General features: G+C 39.3%; 1 protein-coding gene across 1 annotated transcript in view; it reads right to left on the bottom strand.

Moving 5' to 3' along the window:
- mmp15b (matrix metallopeptidase 15b) overlaps nucleotides 1-23,487 on the bottom strand; it is a 41,164-nt gene that overhangs the window by 5,640 nt on the left and 12,037 nt on the right. Inside the window, exons 2-9 of the mRNA XM_055214337.2 lie at nucleotides 23,095-23,243; nucleotides 22,392-22,514; nucleotides 21,944-22,251; nucleotides 13,373-13,534; nucleotides 10,177-10,403; nucleotides 2,977-3,115; nucleotides 807-957; nucleotides 25-143 (exon numbers count right to left, since the gene is read on the bottom strand). Of these exons, the coding sequence (XP_055070312.1) occupies nucleotides 25-143; nucleotides 807-957; nucleotides 2,977-3,115; nucleotides 10,177-10,403; nucleotides 13,373-13,534; nucleotides 21,944-22,251; nucleotides 22,392-22,514; nucleotides 23,095-23,243 (1,378 nt within the window). The remainder of the gene's footprint in view (nucleotides 1-24; nucleotides 144-806; nucleotides 958-2,976; nucleotides 3,116-10,176; nucleotides 10,404-13,372; nucleotides 13,535-21,943; nucleotides 22,252-22,391; nucleotides 22,515-23,094; nucleotides 23,244-23,487) is intronic.

Here is a 23,487-nt window from a genome sequence, read left to right as displayed (position 1 = left end):
ATCCCATGCATTAAGACGGCTCACCTCCATCATCGCTGAGGAAGGCTCCTTTGGGAGAGGAGGGTACAGAAGTGCCCCACACGCTAATTGGTTTAGGGTATTCCTGATCCGCGGCTCTCGAGTGCTCATTAAAGCGCCAATACCTGTAATTTATTAAACACAGTTTATGGCAATCATACAAAATGCACTTTATATGAATCATCACATTATTAGGAAGCATCACTAAAATGCAGCCATCTTAGCAATTTACATTTCGGCATTTGGCAGATGCTTTTATCTAAAGCGATTACAGTGCAATCAATCTATATGACTTTCATTATGTGTCATATCTGGGATTGAACATCAATGCATCTGACACGAAGTTTGGTTTTATCAGGTATGTGCGTGTACCATATTTTTCCACTGGCAGCACGACTAACATGGCAGGGCATCTCCGGGTTCAAGGTAAGATATTATATTTCATAAAAGTCTAGTCTAAAAATGGCATAGCAACCTGTTCTTTAAAAACCAAAAAGTAAAAATCGAGAATCAAATCGAACCGTGACATTAGAATCGAAAATGTAATCGATCGGTTTTGGAGAATCGCGATACCCCTACACTGTCATATAGTGAGGTACGTAGTCACAAAATCAGACTCCCCCTCTTGAAGGAATCTAATCTTCTGTGGTCATTGGAGTAGCAATGGAGACGCCCTAATACCAGGGTAAACAACAGTCTGCCCCAGTGGTCCGATCACCCATGTCTGAAGTTAAAACCTGGTGTAAACAGTCCCTGGAAAGCAATAAAGTACAACACTATCCACTTACCTGTCTCCTTTGAAGAAATAAGTGAATCCAGACGGTTCCCACCAGATGGCCGTGTCTATCTTGTCGTAAGGGATGTCTCTACCGTAGTCCATTAGTTCTTGAGGGTAACCCGGTTCCAGGTTAGCTTCCCTAAACAACCAGAACTGATTTCCTACAGGAAAAAGATTACAAAGAAAAAGACATGAAAGCACTGATTGAGATATTTGCATATTTCAGCCAAGCAAAACAAACATACACATATGAAAAACTTTATTGAATACTTTTACACAGACTATAAACACAATTCAGTAGACATTTACTGCTATGTATATATTAGGGCAAAAATCATTTATATATATATATATAAGGATTATTAGGAACACCATACTAATAATGTCTTTGGCCCCCTTTCGCCTTTATAACTGCCTTAATTATAAGTGGCATTGATTCAACAAGGTGCTGAAAGCATTCTTTAGAAATGTTGGCCCATATTGATAGGATAGCATCTTGCAGTTGATGGAGATTTGTGGGATGCACATCCAGGGCATGAAGCTCAAATTCCACCACATCCCAAAGATGCTCTATTGAGATCTGGTGACTGTGGGGGCCATTTTAGTACAGTGAACTTATTGTCATGTTCAAGAAATCAGCTGATTCAAGCTTTATGACATGGTGCATTATCCTGCTGAAAGTAGCCATCAGAGGATGGGTACATGGTGGTCACAAAGGCATGGACATGGTCAGAAACAATGCTCAGGTAGGCCGTGGCATTTAAATGATGCCCAACTGGCACTAAGGGGCCTAAAGTGTGCCAAGAAAACATCCCCCACACCATTACACCATTGCATTAATGAGAAATTGAACAAGTGTTCCTAATAATCCTTTAGGTGAGTGTATATAAATATAAAAAATTTATATAGACATGTAAATAGTTCTTAAATACATACATGAATGTGTGTGTATTTATATATACATAATTAATTACTATACACAATACACACACACACATATGATGCAAACAAAAACTTTTATTCTGCAAACGATTAGTTGTTATGTATCCCTAATATAATTACATTAAAATGTTAAATTAAGAAAAGGGAAATGTAGCAGAGATAAGGTAGACGCAGCAACACTCGATAGTCAACAGCATTTTACGATATATCTACAGGGACTTTCAATCAAAGACACCGCATTACGAATATGTGTTTATTCTCGTGAAAACACAAATAACTGCATCACAACACTACACCGCCCATGTGAATTTAGTCCCAATCCCACATAAATGACGACAGAGCATTACAGAGAGCCGTAACAGAAACATTACGACTAGCTTCAGTTTTATGATTTTACGGTATGGCAGACACTAGGGCACCATCTTCATAGACTCTCCTAAATTCAACAGGCCCGTATCCAAGTCCAACCTCTGCTGTAAGCATCTGGTAGAGCTGCTAACTGACGCAATGAACCTCACCTCACAAAGAACAGATGTTTTACCCCAATATTTTTATTGAATGGCGGAAATCCAAATGTAAAAAGCCCTTGCCAATGACATCATATACCCTGTACACGTTTTGCTCATGAGTGAGCAAAAGTTGTTTTGTGTGTGTCTGCTTCAAAACACAAAGAGATCTCCACCGTGCTCCTGTATAGCTTAGTGGGAGAGCATTGCGTTAGCAACACAAATGGTCATGGGTTCGAACGCAAGGAACACATGTACTGCCAAATGTATAAATGTATATAGTTAGTTGTCTGCTTTAGAGGTGAAGTGTGTTGATGCAAATAAATAAATTGGTAAACCTCACTGCAGTTTGAGCAAGTTTTAGTTTAAGTTCACAGAGAAGGTTAAAACGCTGTGGTTAGCCTGTTTTGCAAACTTTGGTTAGCGCTTTTAACAGTTCCACAATACAGCCTTACAATAACATATAGTACACCAAAAATATATTTTGCAACACTACCTGTAAAATGCATCAGACAACTGGCCGAGGGAAATCAAAGGCTCTTCCTGTACTATATAACACAAGTCAAAATCGATCGCTCTTTTTAATACGACGAGCACTTCAATCCGACATAATTCTGCCAGCCCGGGTAATGATCTCTCTCCGGATATAACATTTTTATGGTTTATACCTTTGACGTATTAACTTTCAAAGTGCATAGAGCAATAACAGTTCTGAGTTAGTGAGGGAAATACCTTTGAAAAACACAAAGCGGCCATCATGTCTTTCATATGCGGCGTCGATGTCTCCCGGCAGGCCTCTCCAAAAGTGTCCAATAGGCATCGGGTAATTATCCAGCACTCTATTCCTCCTCACTCTCCAGAACCAGCGACCCTGAGGAGGCAAGAAGATCTGAATCAGCGACCAGACACAGACTATTTTTACATGCACATCAATAATGTGATTATTTCCAATAATCGCAGTAAGGTGTTTACATCGTGTAATCCTTATTATTCGCTAAGAATTGTGGTTATTATTCACATACCCCAATGCACAGCACAAATGATGAACTCACACAGCAGGTGTGTTAGTTTTATTATATATACATCAACTGCCAAACACGTTCCTATACGAACGTATTTTGTTATTAGCCGCCGTGATGAACAGAGACATATTAGCGGTTGTATACCCTGCCATCAAGTTCTTTATATCGTCTCTGGATGAAGGTAAGAAGCAGAGACTGCATTCAAAGTTATGTTGACAGAAAACTGTATGTTCACTATGAATTTGTGCTTAAAAATTACAATTCATATTTTCAGGGAACATTGCAGTGTTTCTAAAATGATTCATCCATGTAGGTCATTATTTCTACAAATAAAATGATGTGCACATAATTTTTATTAAAAACATTAAAAACTTCCCCTCCCCCTCATTACGATATATCTTTCGTTTATGATGTACGTCTCAGCCTGAGGGCGGGGCTATACGCACAACCGGCGCAACGTCATAGAATGTCTCTGAACAGGTTCACGCCCACTTTTTAGGACTACAGACTTAATCAGTAAATTTAAACATCATCACGCATGAATATTTAAAAAAACAATGCAACATCGGCACATGTTAAAGTTTGAAGAGCTGTCTGAAGCTTGATAGTGATGATGTTGATGTCGAAAGACTGTGGTGTAATTCGCTTATAGCCTTAGGTTAGCTTTTAATTTCTAGTAAATGCATTTAAACGTCAAAATTTATAAAAGTTGTGTTCATCTGTGAAAATTATCTTGTTGGACAAAACGCGTAAGTGTCATATGGCGATGCAAAGGTTATGGGATTAATTGCCAGTGAACACACATGCTGATAAAAAATGTATGCCTTGAATCCACTGTAAGCCACTTCAAAAAACATTTGCCAAATGCATAAATGTAAATGTCATAAGCTTATTTTTTTGCAATAATCCAAAAGTCTATTGGAAAAATGAATGGGGTTTTTGGCAAGGGATCCAGGGGTCCCGCTAACATCTGGGTTGGCATACAAAGATACGTCATCCCTGCGGCAGTCTATATTGCCAAAATCTCATGGCATTATGTGCATGTTAACATAGTGACTGATGCCTTTGTATTTCTGTCTGAACACTGTGCAGATTCACGAGCAGACTGATTCATATTCTGATTCAGAATCATTCTGAATTCAGTTTTCTGGTTTTTCTCCAGACCAAGAAACCAAGTTTATTTGTACGTCCTCTCTGCCAAGCCACAGTTTTAGTCCTTCAAAGACTACAACCTGTTCTACACATGCTGAACAAACTATGAACAGACTATCGAGGCATATTTATTCACCTCAACTTACTGTACATTTATGTCAATCCACACCCACGTAACATAAATGAAGAAATTCTGCAGATGTTGACACTTTCCATACAATAAACTAACTAAATAAAAACTACTATTCATCTTCTTGTGTGTTCTATAGAAGAAAGTTATTCAGGTTTGACATGAATAGGGCATTTTATGTCTTTGAAGCAGGCGACAATAAGAGGTTCAGGAAACATGTAGTTATTGCTCTCTCAACATACTCCAAACCTCTTTTTTATTGGTGGTGCTTGTAAAGGCTTGTTATGATTTGTTAAAAACCTCAAGGGTAAAACTTGCCAAATCTAGCACGAAAAAACAGCGAACAAGAAAAATCCAATAATAAACCAAAATAAATCTTCACACTTTAACACCAAATCAATTAAAATCAAGTGATCTTGATCGCTTCATGAGCCAAAAGCCTTAACGGTTATGCGCCAAAATGGTATGTACGTACAAAAAAGATGAGGACCTGGCAACACTGCAAGAAGACTGTGGCTGTGAAGCGGCCTCAAAAATGCGTACAATGCACAAAGACAATACGGAGGTTTATTGCAAAACATAACGCTGTTAATTATTTTGGTCAAGCTGTGATTGATAAGCACGTGAGACGGCAGAACGTTGCTATGGTTATCTTTGTGTCAATCATCACATTTTCGGGAGCAAGTCTTGTTCCGTAAAGACATATGACGAACATTTAGAGGATTCACTCCCGCATTTAAATGCGGTTGTCACTCCCGAAAGTCTGCATTGTGTACAAGGACTTTGTGTACTAGCTCTTAAAGGAAAACACAAACTTTTTTTATATTTCACTATGTTCTTACCTCAACTTAGACAAATTAATATAATTAATAAAGACATACCTATCTTTTTCCAATGCGTACCCTTAATCTTTGTACAGCGCATTGTGAATGTGTTAGCATTTAGCCTAATCCCCATTCATTCCTTAGGATCCAAACAGGGATAAATATAAAAGCCACCAAACACTTCCATGTTTACCTATTTAAAGACTATTACATGAGTAGTTACACAAGTAAGTATGTAGGGCCCTATAATTTCCGCGATCACGGAATCGCGGACGGAATCGCGGAATTGGCTAATTAACACGGAATCTAGTATAAACGCGGAATTTCGCGGAATTTTACATATTTTGAATAAAATTATGTTTTTGTGTGGGAGACGAACGTATGTCTGGGGGAAATGCAGACGGGGGGAAGTAAATCTGGGCAACACGCCCACTCCTGTCGTTTCAGACCTCCTCCAAAACACTGAAACCATGGCGAAGCGGCTCTCCACGACTCTGATTTCGTCAGCGAAAAAATGAAGAAATTCGACGCTAAGCACTTAGTTCCGAGCAGGTCTCACATGACTTTTATGTGACCGGAGAACTGTTAGTTTGGAAGTTTAGTCAACACTCTGTTCACGGTGAGCGCAAAGATACATGCACTCTCTCATCCATGTCTGTCTCACTGTACCTCTCTCATGTGCACGCGCTCATGCATCTGTCCAAAGTGCGAACACAAATCCTCATGTATTTGTTCAGTTTTATGCATTTCAAGCGAGCTGAGGCAAACTAACTATCCCTCGCATTTAAAATATAATAATCTGCATCATGGCGCCGCTCTCTGTCTCTCTTTCGCTCGCACGTGCAAAGAGCTGCGTGCTCATGCTGTCCTAAGTCAGATCACTATCCTGTGTATGTTTGTAAAGTTATATGCATTTCAAGCGATTGTGTATAAAATATGGATCGCGTTCCGCTGGATTGATGTGTTTAAGGCACTTCTGAAGGCACCACTGCGTTGACACCTTGTTGTAGCCTCCTGCAACAACACTAAAAAAACAATGCATTGAATTGAGTTGTGCGTGCGCGCGCGCGTGTATGTGCGTGTGTAAATGGATCTTTTATAGTCATTAAGTAATCCTGTTATCCAGTTTTTCCCCCAAATCATTTACATTTTAATCATTAACATTAAAAGGCACACTCTTTTTATGACTAAAATAAAAGTAAAGGGTAAAAAATATAATTGCCAAAAATTAAAACGGATAAAACGGAATTTGCAAAAATTAAAACGGAGAAAACGGAATTTGGGAAAAAATAAAACGGAATTTGGGAAAAAATAAAAAGGATTTTATAGGGCCCTAAGTATGGTGGTACAAAATAAAGCGTGACAATTTTTAAGCAGATAAAAATGAGAACTATATTGTATGGCCAAAGAGCACTTAGTTTGCAGCACTTCGACCTCGGGCGAGGGAAATATTGACAGAAGTTTGGGCGAAAGTGGGTGTTTTCCTTTAAGACACAAAGTTAAATGCTCCTTCATTTGAAAGTTGCTTTGTATAAAAATGTCTTCTAAATGAGTAAATGTTCCTGTATCTCCTTTGGTAAAGCATTGCATTGGGGTGATACCAGAGGAGAAACATACTGATGAAATGTACACACTTTGGACAAAACCAAATGTACAGTAAACCTCACCATATTCTTAAAAAAAACCTAAAAACTTGTAGTACAATAAAACCTAACCACATAACCCAGTGTTCATAAAAAACACAAACACATATCCCTTACATATCTATAATAATCTCCTCTATTGCTCTGGCTCGCGGCCAGAACCTTCAGAACATTTTAAACGGAGCCCAAATTAAAACCAGAGACCGGACCGCAGCCAACACACTCTAAATTTATCCAGCCGTCTCCTCCACACCCCTGAACAACTACTCACAACGCAGACATACACTCCAATTTACAGACTAAGCACACCTCGTTCTTCCTTGAAAACACATGAGGAAATAGGCAAGATTTGGGTTATGGAGCGCACGGGGAACGACTTTATTTCCTAAACCTACATGTTGTCTTTCATGCATGGGCAATACGCAGATAACCAAGGGTGGTCCTTCACTCAAGGGTATCTGATTGTTGTGCACTAGTGGATAACTTAACCACTGAGACCAGTTAAACAATACCACCTGCTGAACAAACCCTATTAATAATTGCCAACAAATTGTAAAAGCAAGTCCAGTTCGGGTCACCGCATGCTGTCAAATGACTTGCAAATGCAAATGTTTGGTTGTTAGAGCCAGCAACACATCTGAGGGAAATCTTTCAAACTTTCATGGGTGGATTTCCAATCGTCATTGCATAACTGTGAATCCCAGGTGATGAAGAATGGGGATAGGTGGAATTATTACTAAATATCACACTGCAAAAAAATAAGTGTTTTGTCTTGATTTCCAACATACATCATCTAAACATTCTTAAATGAAGGTACATTTACTTGGTAAGCCACATAGATATATACACTAGATGTCACCTCGGGGTTCTAAGCATGCGTCAAAACCGCTGCCATCTTGAAACAGGGGTCTTGTCATAGGAAGTAGCTAGGTCAAGCTGCTTTCTCCGCCTGCACTTCGAATTCATGGGCGATGCCGGACTTTTGTGCTGCGTATGGATGTTAGGCCTACTAGCACTATGCATTATAGTAAGATAAGGTAGATTTTCATAAAATCAAAACTTAAATTTTTTTCTGTACTCAATGCTAAATACATGTCTGGCTGTTGAAAGAACCAAAAAACCAAGAAATTTGCATTCATGACAAATTATGGTGATTTTATTTCCGTTACACCATTTCCTACAATAACGCTGATGCGGGATTCCCCTGTTTAAGATGGCGGCTCTATTTGACGCATTCGGTCCAATGAACTGCCGTAGCCAAGGCGACATCTAGTGTGCATATCTATGGGTAAGCCAAATGAAAATGTCTTGTTTTTTTTGAAAAACTACATAACTGACAGATTTTTTACCTGTTTTAGAGATAAACTCACTTAAAGGCACGATCTCTGAAAGCCAATGTTGACATTTGAAATCACCTAAACAAGCACGGCCCTACCCCAATAGAATCTGGACCTTCTTTTGGTAGACCCGCCCCACACATATGCAGGCAATGATGTTGGTTAGTAGACACGCTCCTTACTGCTGATCGGCTACAAGTGTGTTTTGGTACTCGACCCGACTCCCTTTTCCAAAGTGTTTCTCAAAAATCCTGCCCCCCGCCTTTATTGGAATATTGCAGTGTTCATTACAAACAATTTATCCGTACTTCATAAACTTCCCTCAAAATCTGAAAATCATTGATCATTCTCTGATGATGTCAGCTAGACAGCTTGGGCGGTAGCATCCGTTAACCCCGCCCCCTCCAACTGTCAATCTACTGTGAGTTCCATTTCTGAATGAAACGCCCACTTTTCTATTTCCAATCAATATGCTTTATGCCCAGCTGCACTACTTCCTGAACTTCAGCCAGCTCCTTGTTTCCTGTCTGCCATTATTGGACAAACGGATTAATCCAGGTGTGTCTGATTATTGTTGTTGTGACTACTGAGGTCAGGCACACCTGGATTAATCAGTTTGTCCAATAATGGCAGAGAGGAAACAAGGAGCTGGCTGAAGTTCAGAAAGTAGTGCAGCTGGGCATAAAGCCTATTAAGAGTGGAAAACTGAAGCCAAACCCCTATATTTTACTTGTGTGATATTACATCAAAATATGAAGTAAAGTCGACCGTGACTTCCTGTTTACGGGGACTTTAATATCTTGGGTCATTTTACTCAATTAAATAATTTTTTGATATTTATACTTGAAAACAAGACAAAAATACCAATACATTCATTTTTTACAGTATATTGAACTTGGTTGACTCTCTTTTAAAGTAAGCTGATATCTGATGAAAGAGTATTTACTTCTTAGAATTAATATCAAAAAATTATTTTAATTGCCTAAATTAAGACAGAAACAGTTTCATAACCAGTAATAAATATTTATGTCTGGTACTGTAAATGATTAAATTCAAATCATCACCATTGGTAGATTTGTTAATTTCAGCCCCTTGCTATTCCATTGAACTTCCTCCAAAAGCAAAACAATTCAACATGTGAAAGGAAGGAGAACAAGCACATGCTGCAGTCCCTGTTTTCATATAAAAACAAGAATTGAATACAACTCGACACAGAGAACGCTCCCTTCGTGCGGGAGGAAATCACATGACATTACATGACCACAAAACAGCAAACTCCAGTAAAAGACGCAGAGAAAATGAAGTCAGATGTTTCTCCTGATCAACTCCAGACTGCAGAGTCTTTCTCATTTTATAGAGATCTGCCACTTAACAAAAACCAGCACTGGGGTTTTTACAGCCCAATGCATAACAGCGCCTTATTAAGAGCAGGCTGACCTCACCAGGTCTCTACCTGCATGTCAGGTCTTTCACCTGGAACCATGAACTTTTATTGTTTCAATGTCTGACCTGCTTTCATTCAGAGAACTCTGCACCGGATGAGCGAATCTTAGGAAACCTGTCAAGACTTTCAGCACAAAATTAAAGGACAAAACAAGACATTTCATATAAAAGAAATTAAGCCATTTTAAGAATGGTATGCATCATGACAATCCTCATGATCATAATTCAACCAACTTTGCACCCCCTAACACAACTTATAACTTGTGCATCGAGCGAGAAAGTTTGACTCAATTTAGGGTACATCTCTGAAGATCACACAAGCACAACATAAGCAACAGTTATGCTTGTCTTATTTCAGGACAGCTATGATCTCCAGCTCACCTTGAAAACGAACATCTCTCCCCTCAGCATTGTGACTGTGTCGAAATTGCCCTCACAGATGTTGGGGCCGTAATGATCGGGTCGATCTGTGGTCCTGGGCTTGTCTGGACGGCGTGGGGGTGATCCGGGTGGGCTTTTAGGAGGGGTGGGTGCTCTGGGGCCTGGCTGGGCTGGTCGACGTGGGGTCACAGTGGGGAGCGCCTGAGTTGGGGAACTGTTAGGAAGTCCTAGAAGAATAAAAGAGACTTATCAAAAAAGTATCACATGATAATTCAGCAACTGTACAAGTATAAAAAATACCCACTAAAAAAGACCAACTTAAATCAGCCTAAGCTGCTTGGGTGGTTTTAGCTGGTCTCCCAGCCTGGTTTTAACTGGGTAGGCTGATAAAGCAGGCTGGTGGGGTTTTGGACACTTTTTAGCTTGTCAGGCTGGAAAGCCAGTTGATCCACCAGATTAAACCAGCTTGACTAGGCTGGAGGCTTACCCTTCTGAAAAAACAGCATACCAGCCAGACCAGCATATGTTGTGTTTTGGTGGCACCAGCACCTGCACCAGCTAAACCAGCACTGAACCAGCACCAAACCAGCAAAAGCACCAGCATCCCATGCTGGTCATACCAGTTGGTATGCTGGTAACCACCAGCTAAACCAGCAACAAATCAGCATGGACCAGCATGGCAATCATGCTAGTCTATGCTGTTTTTTTCAGCAGAGTTGCCAGCTTGGCTAAGATTGTCGGCTGGTCTTAGCTGGTTTAGCATGAAAGTAGCTGGTTTAAACTGGTCTTCCCAGCCTGGAAAAGCAGGTTAAACTGGTCTTCCAGCCTGGTTAAGCTAGTGGGTCAGTTGGCTTTAGCTAGTGGATCACCTGAGCCGTTTCTCAATACCAAGTACGCCAAGTTCGGACTTGTGTCCTTCCTATTTCGGACTTGCAAGTTCAGACTCGGAAGAACGAACTTCTGACACGAAATGCATTCTGGGAAACGTCGCTGTCATAAGTCCACACAAGTCTCCTCTGATGCATCCTCGATAAAATGGGCGGATCAAGAACACATCCAGGGATTTTATGTGAACTTGGGCTTGATGCGAACTTTGAATTGGAACAGTACTTGTGCCGCGACTGATGACGTTTCACAAGTCCACAAGAACGCAAGTACAGACAAGAACACATATTGAGAAACGGTGTTGGTCTCCCAGCCTGACCAGCTAAATACAGCTTGGCCAGCTAATAAATTCGCCAAAACCCCTTTAAAATCAGCCTGTTACACCAGCTTAACCAGCTAAAATCAGGCTGGGAGACAGACTCGCATGCTAATAAAAAAAAATTAACACGTCAAAAAGCGTTTGCCAAAGGCATAAATGTAAATGTAATGCGGATATGTTTCAAGTCCTTTCTTGAATTTGTGGGACTTCGCCTATTTCTTTGTCCTCCAGGTGAAAATTGAAGGTGGATAGAGGTGTTCATACCTAAGGATAAAGATTTGAATAAACTCCTAATCCTTTGATGCTTTTTATAATGACTTACTGTGGATTCAAGGATATAAGATACTTGACCTAGCAAGCACCAGGATCAAAAAAACCTAGTTGTAAATTAGCAGACAAAAGGTCACATACTGAAAATACCATCCTGCTCCTCACACACAAAAAATACTGTATGAATCAGGGCAACATGATATACAAAAAAAACCAAAAAAAAAAAATTTGCAACATGAATATTGCAATGGTATGTATGTAATAACTGAACAACTGTAAAACTTTAAAATGTATTGCTGATGCAGATAGCAGAGAGACTGTGAAACAGAGAATCTGATGCTTTCTTTTGCTAAAAATATGTGAAATATGTATGTTGGTTATATAATTTTCAGCATTTTTTTAGGATGATTTAATTGATTTTACAAATTTAAAGGGGCCATGGCATGAAAATCTGACTTTTTCCATGTTTAAGTGCTATAATTCGGTCCCCAGTGCTTCTATCAACCTAGAAAATGTGAAAAAGATCAACCAAGTAACTTAGTATTGGTAAACCATTCTCTAGAAGCATGTGAGAAAATAGGTCATTGAAATTTTGCTCTCCTTATGATGTCATAAGGAGCTCTTGTTGTAATAATACCACCCCTTCATCTGCACTGTCCAGCCGCAGCACTGCCATTTAGAGCAAAGAAAAGCACGGTTGAGTTTTAGTTGCAACAAACCACCATCATTGTGATTAGTGTCTGAGTTTTATCGGCGCATTTGCATTTTGAGGGACACACCCAGGGCGGCACATTTTTGCACACGCCTGCAGGGTGGCAGTTTTAGCATGCTATAATAAATTGTTCATATGGTGTTTTGAGCTAAAACTTCACATATGTGCTCTGGGGACACCAAAGATTTATTTGACATTTTAAAAAAGTCTTGTGCCATGGCCCCTTTAAAGCATTACTGTAGTGCATATTGTATATTGCATTATTTACCAAATTATCACATATTGCATTTTTCTTCAATAACGTGTAGCCCCAGTATGAATAAAACATGATCAAAGTCCATAAACACTAAAGCATTTTAGTGGCAAAGTACGCAAACGGACCATAAAAATAAACATTATAAACTTTACACCATAACCATGAATAACACGAAAACAACTTGTAAACTACTTTTATAGCTCTGAACCAGAAAACTAAAACCTTACAGCTGTAAATGAGCAGCTGACAAATCACCAATCCATAAAAATGTTATTTCACATCAATTTCTTTCGTTTCTAAACTCAGAATAAACAAATATATTATGTAAAGACATTTTTAATCAACTTAAAATTTCCTCCTATACAAGGATGAATGATTTACAAATATTCCATGTAGTCTCTTGAAAATTATGAGGTCATAAAAACTGCATGTGTGACCATTACGCAGGAATCAGTTGAATGTTATTTCAAACTGTTTTAGAGGAAGTACAGCATGCTATACTGCAAGATAGTTAAAGTCAACTACACAAATCTTCATAATGAAGTCACATTATGCATTTCATCTTTTAGGCCGCTGCTACTTTTTATAGTCTGTATAAAAAGGGAGAAGAAATGATGACATAAACCTGCCTCAATCCCACACCCCCTCATGCGCACAATGGCTGAAAATATCAGCCATCTCTCAGACTGCTGCAAAAAAGACCCATATAGAGCACATAGGTAATGTTAAAGACATCATGCATGCACAAGGTTACCATAAATCTGCTGAATCCCACGGAGATCATCCTCTGGAAGTTCAAAGTTTTCCGTGTCCATCCATTGGTAGAAAGGAGCCATGATAGCCATGGGATTATTGGAGTGTTCCAATCCAAGGGCATGGCCCAGCTCGTGCACCGCTACCAGGAAGAGATCATTACCTGCGGGAGACAGATATTAAATATCACAGGCTGTGGTAGAAAAGAGAGCTGATGGTCATCAATGAGGTGATTTACTGGGGTCACTGGCGGGGAACGACTGATGCAACAGTTTATTCATCTTTATTCGTCCTGGGAGATCACAGCTGGACTTTATGTGCACTCTCGTTTAAAGACACATGATATATAGCGAATCGGGCAGAACATTACATTCTGCTGCGCTTAATGACACAGAAGCGCTTCGCAAAAGTGCTACAGGGCTTATAATAGCTGGAGATGAAATAAGCACAGGGAAGCTATACTGAATCGACTGGGTAAATATGTGAGAGAGGGAGAGAAGACGAGCACTTTAAAGTCGAAATGAAATTAAAACTGAACAAGCGCCCCTGGTCTTACTTTGCACGATCTTAAGCTTCACATTACTCCAAAGGAACATAATGTTTAGCTTCCTAATCTTTCATTATATACTGTGCACAGTATGCAATTGTGGATGACCTGCTACATGTGCAGTGCATAGCAGGGTATGAGGTAAGGAACACTGTACTTCTATTTCCAAAGAACTGTAACATCAGCAATGACTTTAAAGGGTTAATTCAACACAGAATTAACATTTTGTCAATGATTGCTCATCCTAATGTCAATCCACACCCATAAGACCTTTCTTTCTTCTTCAGAACACAAATAGAGATATTTTTGATGAAATCCGAGAGCTTTCTCAGCCACCATAGACAGCAACGCAACTTTCAAGGTCCAGAAAGGCAATAAAATAGTCAATGTGACTACAGCTGTTCAATCCTCATTTCATGAAGTGATGAGAATAGTTTTTGTGCCCCTAAAGCAGTGCTTCTCAAATAGTGGGGCGGAACCCCCAGGGGGGCTCGAAGTGACACCAGGGGGGGCGCGCGAGACCCTGGGGAAAAATACTTTTTCAGGAAGTGATTTTTTTGCACTGTCACTTAAAGACATTACAACCCAATCACGCTGATAAGCCGCTTGAGTTTTTATTATTATTTATTGATTATATTTAATTTAATTTTTCAGTATAAAACGGTCAAAAAATATTATACTTTAAACAAGGATTGATATTTTTTCAGGCAAATTGATGCATTTTAAGTATTTTCTGTTACAGACTAAAAAACAATGTTAATAAAGTTATTCTTTGCTGTAAGTTGATCGATATTTCTTTTTTTGTGTTTTCTTTAATGTTAATAAGGATACAATGTTTTGCAGATGTGTCATTTAATAGATAAATTATACTATTTACAGTCGCGGCGGAGAGTTGGGGGGGGCGCAAAATGTTTACTTCTTTCTAGGGGGGGGCGTGACAGAAAATAATTGAGAAGCACTGCACTAAAGTAAGTCTCTGATGCAAATATATGAAAGCAGCTCAAGAATGCATTAAACACCGGCATTGTGCGTCAGCCATAGACATATATATACATAGATACACCATTAATGTCTCGCATAAGAGACTTTTCTTGGGTATTTAAACCACCAAATATTGACATCTGAGATATTAGTATGGTTAAAAACAATTGGTTAAAACTTTTCATGGTAAGGTTGGATTGCGTTGGATTGCTCTGACGTATTTACTTCAGAAACAAAGTTACAGTGTAACTCCACAAAGGTTCATGCTTAAACAAGTCAAATCATTTGATAATGAAATATTTAAAGGTGCAGTGTGTAATTTTAGAAGAATCTCTTGACAGAAATGCTAAATAATATATAAAACTATATTGTCAGGGATGTAAAAAGACCTTTCATAATCAACCATTTAGGGCTGTGTTGAAAAAATCGATTCACCGATTCTGAATCGATTCTCATGTTAATTTCTAAAGATCGATCCGTAACTTAGAGAATCGATTTAATAATTAATAACTTAAACTTGCCGCGTCATTGAATTCACGCATGCGCGCGAGGTGGAAGGACGTTAAAACAACGAACATAGCGGTCAGGAACGTTAAGCAAGCGGTTGTTTTGAAAACTCTAGAAACGCTCTAAGCTGCGATCTACATGTAAAATAATCCACTCATAACAAATGAACGAGTTATTTGTGTAATTTTTATAATAAGCGCCATGCAGTGAATCCACCGCGGGTCTCCAGCGAAACTCTCTCTCTGTCTCCCCCTCTGTGCTCATGCAGCCGGTCTCTGACGGGCAGAGGTCTCTTGAGGCGCGCGCAACGGGTCGCCAAATAAAGAGTTCTTCTTACAAAAAATGCTAATAGTTGTAAAGGTTTCTGAACTTTAAGCAAGCTAAGACAAAACTCGCGTTTATATCAGTGACACGTGCGCTGCTGGACCGATGTAGTTTGACGCCTAATTTGCTTATAGTACAAACATCTTTGTTCAGAAAGACGAGAAAGAGACGCAAGTAAAGAGCGTCAAGACCTTAAAACAGACTTCATCACATCAGCACCCATCATAATATCTATATAGAGGTCCGTCTCTCATATACAGGTATTTATCCTGTCTGTAGGTTTGTGCATAAATTTATACCTGTTCATTTTACATACTGCCTATTTTTAATGTAATGTATGCATAAATACAAAATACAATGCATACTATAGCTTCAATAGTCTATAATATTAATAACTCAATTAAAAACAAGATTCTGTCTATCAAGACTTAATCTGTTGTTATCTTCTGGGCATTTCCACTTTAACATTATTAACTTTAAATTGTCCATATTTTAAAACTGTGGTGAGCAGTTAAAAGCTATAGTGAGTGGCAAATAACTGCACATTTTTATAATCCAAAAAACTGAAAAACATGTATACCATGAAATAAACTGATAAAATGACTCATGGAATAGATTTTTGGTCATTCCATGCACCCCTATCTGGCACCATTTTGGGCTTTTTTCAAAAACACTTATCTAAATCTCGAAGATCGGATCAGATCGGATCGAATCGAATCGAACAATGATAATCGATTCAAGATCTTGAGAATCGGAATCGAATCGATTCTTGAAATTTGAATCGAAACCCAGCCCTACAACCATTATGTGTTTATTACCTTAGAATGAGATGTTTTTATCTACTGTACATACACCGAGAGTCCCCTTACATGGAAGTCGCCTTTTGTGCTGCCATGTTTTTAAAGATCCCTTAACGAACAAACTTTTTTTCTAAATTGTCTCCCACGATGACATGTTTGTCTGATGGCGGCTACCGTAGCTTCTCTATGCGTTTCAATAGCGAGGGGTGATCAGTGAACTGAGCCATTGGTTGCAATTCGCAACCTCACCACTAGATGCCGCTAAAATGTACACACTGCACCTTTAAAACAAACTTTGTTTACTATTTTCTTTAAGTTTATTAATACCTCATTTTCTAAATTTGAATGAACCCTACAAACCCTGACTGCATGTAGTCATTTACATTTAGGCATTTAGCAGATGCTTTAATCCAAAGCGACTTACGAAAATGAGGAAACAATCAAGCCATTTGTCATAAGGAGGCAACAATACAAGAGGTGTTTATAGTCAGTATCTGGTTGTAAAGTCATGACGTAAAGAATACTGTTTGCGGGTTCAAGCCTTCACTCATTCCAATAGAAGATATTATTTAAACAGCCGTTTATGAGCACTATTTATTCATTTCACACATTCAACAGGGTTCCCACGGGTCCTTGGAAGTTTTTGAAAATCTACATACATGGATACAGGTGATTGAAAGTGCTTGAATATGTTTTATGCAAAAAGTTTTCTGGAAAAAAATCCATTATTATTCCCTGTGTAGTGTAGGATAATATCATAAAATTTCTAGCCTTTTAAGCACACGTGCTAAACTGTTCGCTTTAAATGCTTAAATCATCCGTATGCGAATGTTGATTCATACCAAAATGCTTTTTTGCATAGTTATGTTTGACACATGAAAACGTCTCGGGTTACGTATCTGTTGTTCCCTGAAAAGGGAATGAGACGCTGCGTCTCCCTTGTCATACTTCCTGCATCCCTGTAACGGCAACTTTGGCTATATTTCAGATAGCGACGTACTTACTGGCTCCAGCGTCACCCTGTCTTTGTCGTTAAGCCTCACCATTGGTTGAATTTGATATACACATTCAGACGCACTTACCCCGGAAGCATCCCCAAAGTGTCACTGTAGTGACGCAGCGCGAGTTCCCTTGAAAGGGAACTGTAACAATGTATTTTAAAAGGTAACACGATGTAACCTTGCTCTCACTTGAAATGTATCCCCACATTTAGTCCTTGAATTTGAGGGTATTGGACCTGGAAAGTCCTTGAAAGGTCCTTGAATTTGAAGTTAACTAAGGTGTGGCAACCCTGATTTAAGCTATATTTTATAAACTTGCAGTGTATACTACATTTTCTAAACTCACAACGTCACAGACAAAAATACTTTAACAATTAATAGGCGATTAATTACTTTCCAGTCATTAAATAAAGGTTAGGATTGCGATTTTTTGAAAGTTTTACACTGCACTGTAAGTGTATTATTATTATTGTTTGTTGTTCAATTAAGGTCTCTGATGGGAGCGTTTGGTCCCGGAAGTTGTGCCGTGTGACGTCAGACTAACAAACGGATAAACAATGCCACCCATTTACACAGGCCTTATGAAGTCATCAGACAACATTATTAGTGCTAATAACAGTGTAAAGATAAGTGCTGTACTGAACATCTTTCCTCATAATGCAGTCAGACAGCACCATCAATGATGGCATTCACAGATACACGATCCTGTGCCGTTCAAGGCGCTGTTATATGAGAGCCATGATTGTTAAAAGATGCAAGTTCAGAGCCATAGAAGACATCTCTCCTCACAGCTGTGAAAGTGACCGAGACTTCAACTGCGTCTAACAATGACAATCCTGTAGCCAGACATTATAAGCCTACAGAAATACACGTTGGAAAATACAACAGATTCCTTTTGAAATGCTTGATCAGTGAATGTTGCTTTGATATGATGTCATTTCAAATGCACTGTGTGTCGTGTCGTCAACCAAATGACAGGTTATTAATCTAGCATGCGATGATTACACTGGAGCTTTTGAAAAGCTTGACATCTCATTGTATGTAGACAGAAACACAATCACATAAATCAGAAGCAATTTGGGCCACTTTTTGATAGTCATTTTAATGTCAAAATGTGGCCCAATTCATTCAACACTTTACTGTTCTCCAATGCAAAAGACTAAAACAAAATAACGCTTAAAGGGACACTCCACTTTTTTTGAAAATATATTCATTTTGCAGCTCCTCTAGAGTTAAACATTTGATTTTTACCATTTTGGAATCCATTCAGCCGATCTCCGGGTCTGACGGTGCACTTTTATATAATCCATTTGATTAGACCATTAGCATCGCGCTAAAAAATGACCAAAGAGTTACAATATTTTTTCTATTTAAAACTTGACTCTTCTGTAGTTACATTGTGTACTAAGATCGACAGAAAATTAAAAGTTGTGATTTTCTAGGCCAATATGGCTAGGAACTATACTCGCATTCTGATCCGATTCAATGGATTGTGCTAAGCTATGCTAAAGTGGTACCGGCAGACCCGGAGATCGGCTGAATGGATTCCAAAACTGTAAGAATCAAACATTTAACTCTAGGGGAGCTGGAAAATGAGTATATTTTCAAAAAAAGTGGAGTGTCCCTTTAAATGGCCGCTAACCTTTGTGTTTTCAGCAATATAAAAATAGTCTCTGGTATCCCCAGAATGTGCATGTAAAGTTTCAGCTCAAAATACACCACAGATCTTTCATTATATGATGTAAACATGGCCATTTGTGGCTGCAATGAAAAAGGTTGAACTACGTGCTTATAAGGTGGAGTCTGTGAGCGGTTATGGGGGCGTTATCAGTGTGACATCACATTAGGTACGTTTACATGCAACCAAATAATCCGTTTGTAATCGTGTTGATGGCTCAGTTGTATTGAAAAGCCTTCATGTAAACACCTTAATCAATATGATTGAGGATGATCGGATGCAAATTTGGATCGTATTGAAGGGGGTGGTGTACTCCGATCTGTGATCCGATCCGCAGGAGAAAAGTACGCATGCACGTGAATCGTAGTATTTTCTCAATTGGATGCAAAAATACCTTTGCAGAACATTAGTGCTCAAGTTCACGTTTTATATTATACTCTTATATGACATTTGGGCTGTGAATAGTCATTGGGATGCTTTTGGGCACGTTTTGAATGTCCATTTGGGATGGTTCTGATACGCGTATCTGGCAACCCTGGCTGTGTGCTTGCGCAGACGTTCGGTTCGGATTATATAGAATGTAAACATTTTAATCAGATTGCAATGTTTAGGGTGCATGTAAACTGTATCGTCGTAACCTTCAATCGTATGAAATTCAATCGGATTGACAAAATTTTGTGCATGTAAACATCGCCATTGATAGGTGATCCCCAACTGTTGTGTGACTGTTGTGGTTTAAATGAGATTACACAAAGAAGAACAGATAGATTTGTATAATAACAGGATGTTTCTGCACACACACTGGCGACTCATTTTCTGCTAGAAGCACATTTAAAATGCATTTTCTAGGCTTTAAGAGTCTCCAGGCATCGTCTTGATGCTGAATCACGCTCCTCACACAGTCAAGCATCTGTCTGGAATGACATCATCCACCTCCACAGAACCATGAATTCCTCTGATCATTGAATCTCTTTGATAGACACAAGAGCACACAAGTACACTAGCCAGCCACTTTGCATTTAGAGTAAATACATGACATGAAACTAAGCTTGCAAATGTGACCTTTTTTAACTAACAAACTTGAAAAGTCTGCACTTGATTTTGGTGGTCGAGTTTAAACTTTAGAAAAATGCTGAACGAAGTGACTTTATATGATTGCTTTGATAGATTGTGTGCAATTCCAGAATTCACTTTTATAATTTTTCATTTTTTATTCAAATATTGTCGACTTGCGTGTTCATGCACGTTGCATGGATTCATGTTCCCCATTCATGATGACAAATAATTATAGATTATACAGAATAGAAAAACATCAAATTCCTAAATGTACCTTTTATTAGAGCTAGTTTTGTTTATTTTATTTTTTTGTTTGTTTATTGCATTAATGCTTTATGCAATTTTTGTCTATGCAACTTTTTTTGTCTTTATGCAACTTTTTGTTAAAACTTGTTATGCTGTAACCCACCTTAAAGGGATAGTTCACCCTATAATGAAAATTCTGTCATTTACTCACCATCAAGTTGTTCGAAATCGAAATAAATCTCTTTGTTTTGATCAACACAAAGTAAGACATTTGTAATCAGGCAGGAAACAGGAGCACTATTGACTTCTATAGTAGGAAAGAAAACTACTATGGAAGTCAATGGTGCTCAAAAACTACAAACATTGCACAAAATGTGTTCAACAGAACAAAGTAATTTATACAGGTAACTTAAAGGTGAGTAAATGGGACAGAATTTTCATTTTTGGCTGAACTATCCCTTTAATATTAATACTAGTGTGATCTTTCTGACAGCAGTTTCTTTACAGTTTATAAATCACAGATACGTTTTAGTAATTGCAAAGTTAATCTTATGCTGCGTTTACACCAGCCGCGGTAGATGCGTGAAGCGGGAGTGATTTCAATGTTAAGTCAATGTGAAGACGCGTTGACGCGTGTCTGGAGGTCTCGCGGCGCGAATGAGGCGTTTGGCGTGGCGCAGAAGATGCGATTCCGCCTCATTTGCGCGTCTAGTTCGTGCGAATGGGGCGGTACGCGCGAATGGTGCTGTTTGTGCATTTTGCGTTTTTGACGCGAATTTGTGGCTGACGCCCGAGTTGAAAAATTTGAACTTTGGCGGAATTTCGCGCCACTTTACCAATCAGGAGCCTGCTTGGTGCTGTGTCGGCAGCCCCGCCCAGAGTCACTCATTCAACCTGAAGGAACGCTTAAAATTGTCCGTTAGCAGTCATCCGGAGCTATATGACACAAGTTCTTATTTCTATAGAGACAGGAATTAAAAGGACCTCACTTGGAAGAGTGTCAGTGAGGACATCAGGCAACCTGGTAAGTTTTAATACACATTTCACTTTTGAGTCACGTGACGTTTATCGACCCGCCGTTTATTTTCCCCCTATAGAAAGGTGACCAAATACAAACCGGTAACTCTCTCGATAAATGCACAATCAACATCAGTCATCTTGCAAACAGACAACGGCATAGCACTTGCCCCTCCCACAAGAAGCGGATTTTGCTTCTGACGTGCGTTAAATGCTTGCTCTTTCCGTGCGTCTACTGTGCTCTAGACACGCAAATGCATTCAAACTGTTCAAGCGGCAAACTAGGCGCGGTAGATGCGATTTTGACGCCTCAAATGCAGTTGGTGTAAACGCAGCATCAGATGTTTTTTAGGACTGTTTTCATTTTTTTAAAACCAGGGCACAGCGAGTAGGCCGCAGGGTCCTGTCGACTCACCTTGCAAGTTTTCTGAACCAATCGTCCACGGCTCATCCGAGTCAAAGTGAGTATCCCCTCCCATTCCTGGACCAGGGAAGTAAGCGTGTGCCAGAAATCCACCCTCTCCATCAAACGGTGAGCTGTCACCGTGGAAACCAGAGGCGAAGAAGATCATGATATCAGGTTCCTTCCGACGGCCGTATTTGACCTCCAAAAAGGGAATTTCAATGAATGTGAGAGGCGTCACCTTCTGCCACACCTGGAAGGCCCTTCGGATGGCTTCGTACGAGTTGTACTCTCCGATCTTAGGGGTGTAGTTCTGAATACTACAACCACAGCAAAAACCAAAAGAAAAGTTAGATGCGACTACAAATGAATATGTGCCGCACTGAATCGCGGTACTTACTTAAATACGAATCCAAGAACATGGATGTGGTGCATGTACTTAAGAGTAAATGGCACTTACCTAAAAGTCAATTGCGTCTTGTCCCATTTGTGGCCGGTGAGTGCGTATCGTTTCCGCCGGACGTTGGTCTTGATTTGACCTCCAAACTTATCTGGCACACCACAGCGGGGTCTTCTCATGGCACTTTAAAGGGAGAAACCAGAAGTGGACTTAATATAAAGAAAGGTAAAGCATGCATAAAAATGAAGATCCTTTTTTTCACCAACATTGGGCTCTGATCCTATTACTTAACTAAATGGATATAGCATATCAACTTCTTACTTCTCAGTGTAGTAAAACATGAAACGTATTTACAGACTAGCAGTTTGGTGCACGGCACCATGAATAAACAAATAGGCATTTTAAATAGGCAACCCTCACAGTGTTTTGAAAGCCTAGCCATAGCAATTAAACCTTACCATGAGACTGGTTTAATATAACTTCTACAAAACTGCTCGCCAACCCTGTCTGTACAGAGTTATATATAAACCTTATACTCATGTCATTACAATCCAAAAAATAACCAGACGTTCCTCCACCTCGAGAAGTGCTTCCATTTAGATTACATCAAAATACATCTTTATACATGTATACACTTCTCTGTATGATCACAGGACGTAACATAAATGGGAAACATAAATGTTTTAGTTAAGATAAGCAACAGCTGCTTGCGTCTAGCAGTGCAGCTGATGTATTAGATTAAGTGATGGAGCGAGTCTCTTACTCGATGGTCTTCGGGTCCATCTCTCCAGTGATCTCCAAGCCATAAAAACGCTGCATGTCGCTAATGGCGTTAGACAGGATTTGGGCCGAGCGCATGGTGGACATCTGCCTGCTGGCCTGAGGGAGGTAGCCGTACATTCGCAGCCATGACTATAAAAAAAGAAAGAGAGACAGAGGAAATTAAAGAGAGACACCAAAGTGCATATTAAAATATGAGTTTAATACATTTCAGTTACTTATGTCACATGCAAACAAGACACATCCTAAAAAAAGGTTGATGCTGAAGGTCAGGTAATGGTCAAGAACTCAACTACTGTAGGGCTCAATAAAGGCATGACAATTTAAATACGCATCAGTCTTAATCCACCCTGACAATGGGAGATAATTTCGATAT

This window comes from Misgurnus anguillicaudatus, chromosome 21, assembly GCF_027580225.2.
Source record: "Misgurnus anguillicaudatus chromosome 21, ASM2758022v2, whole genome shotgun sequence".
Lineage (NCBI taxonomy): Eukaryota > Metazoa > Chordata > Actinopteri > Cypriniformes > Cobitidae > Misgurnus > Misgurnus anguillicaudatus.
The sequence above is the reverse complement of the archived record's forward strand: the minus strand, read 5'-3'. Positions and strand labels throughout refer to the sequence as shown.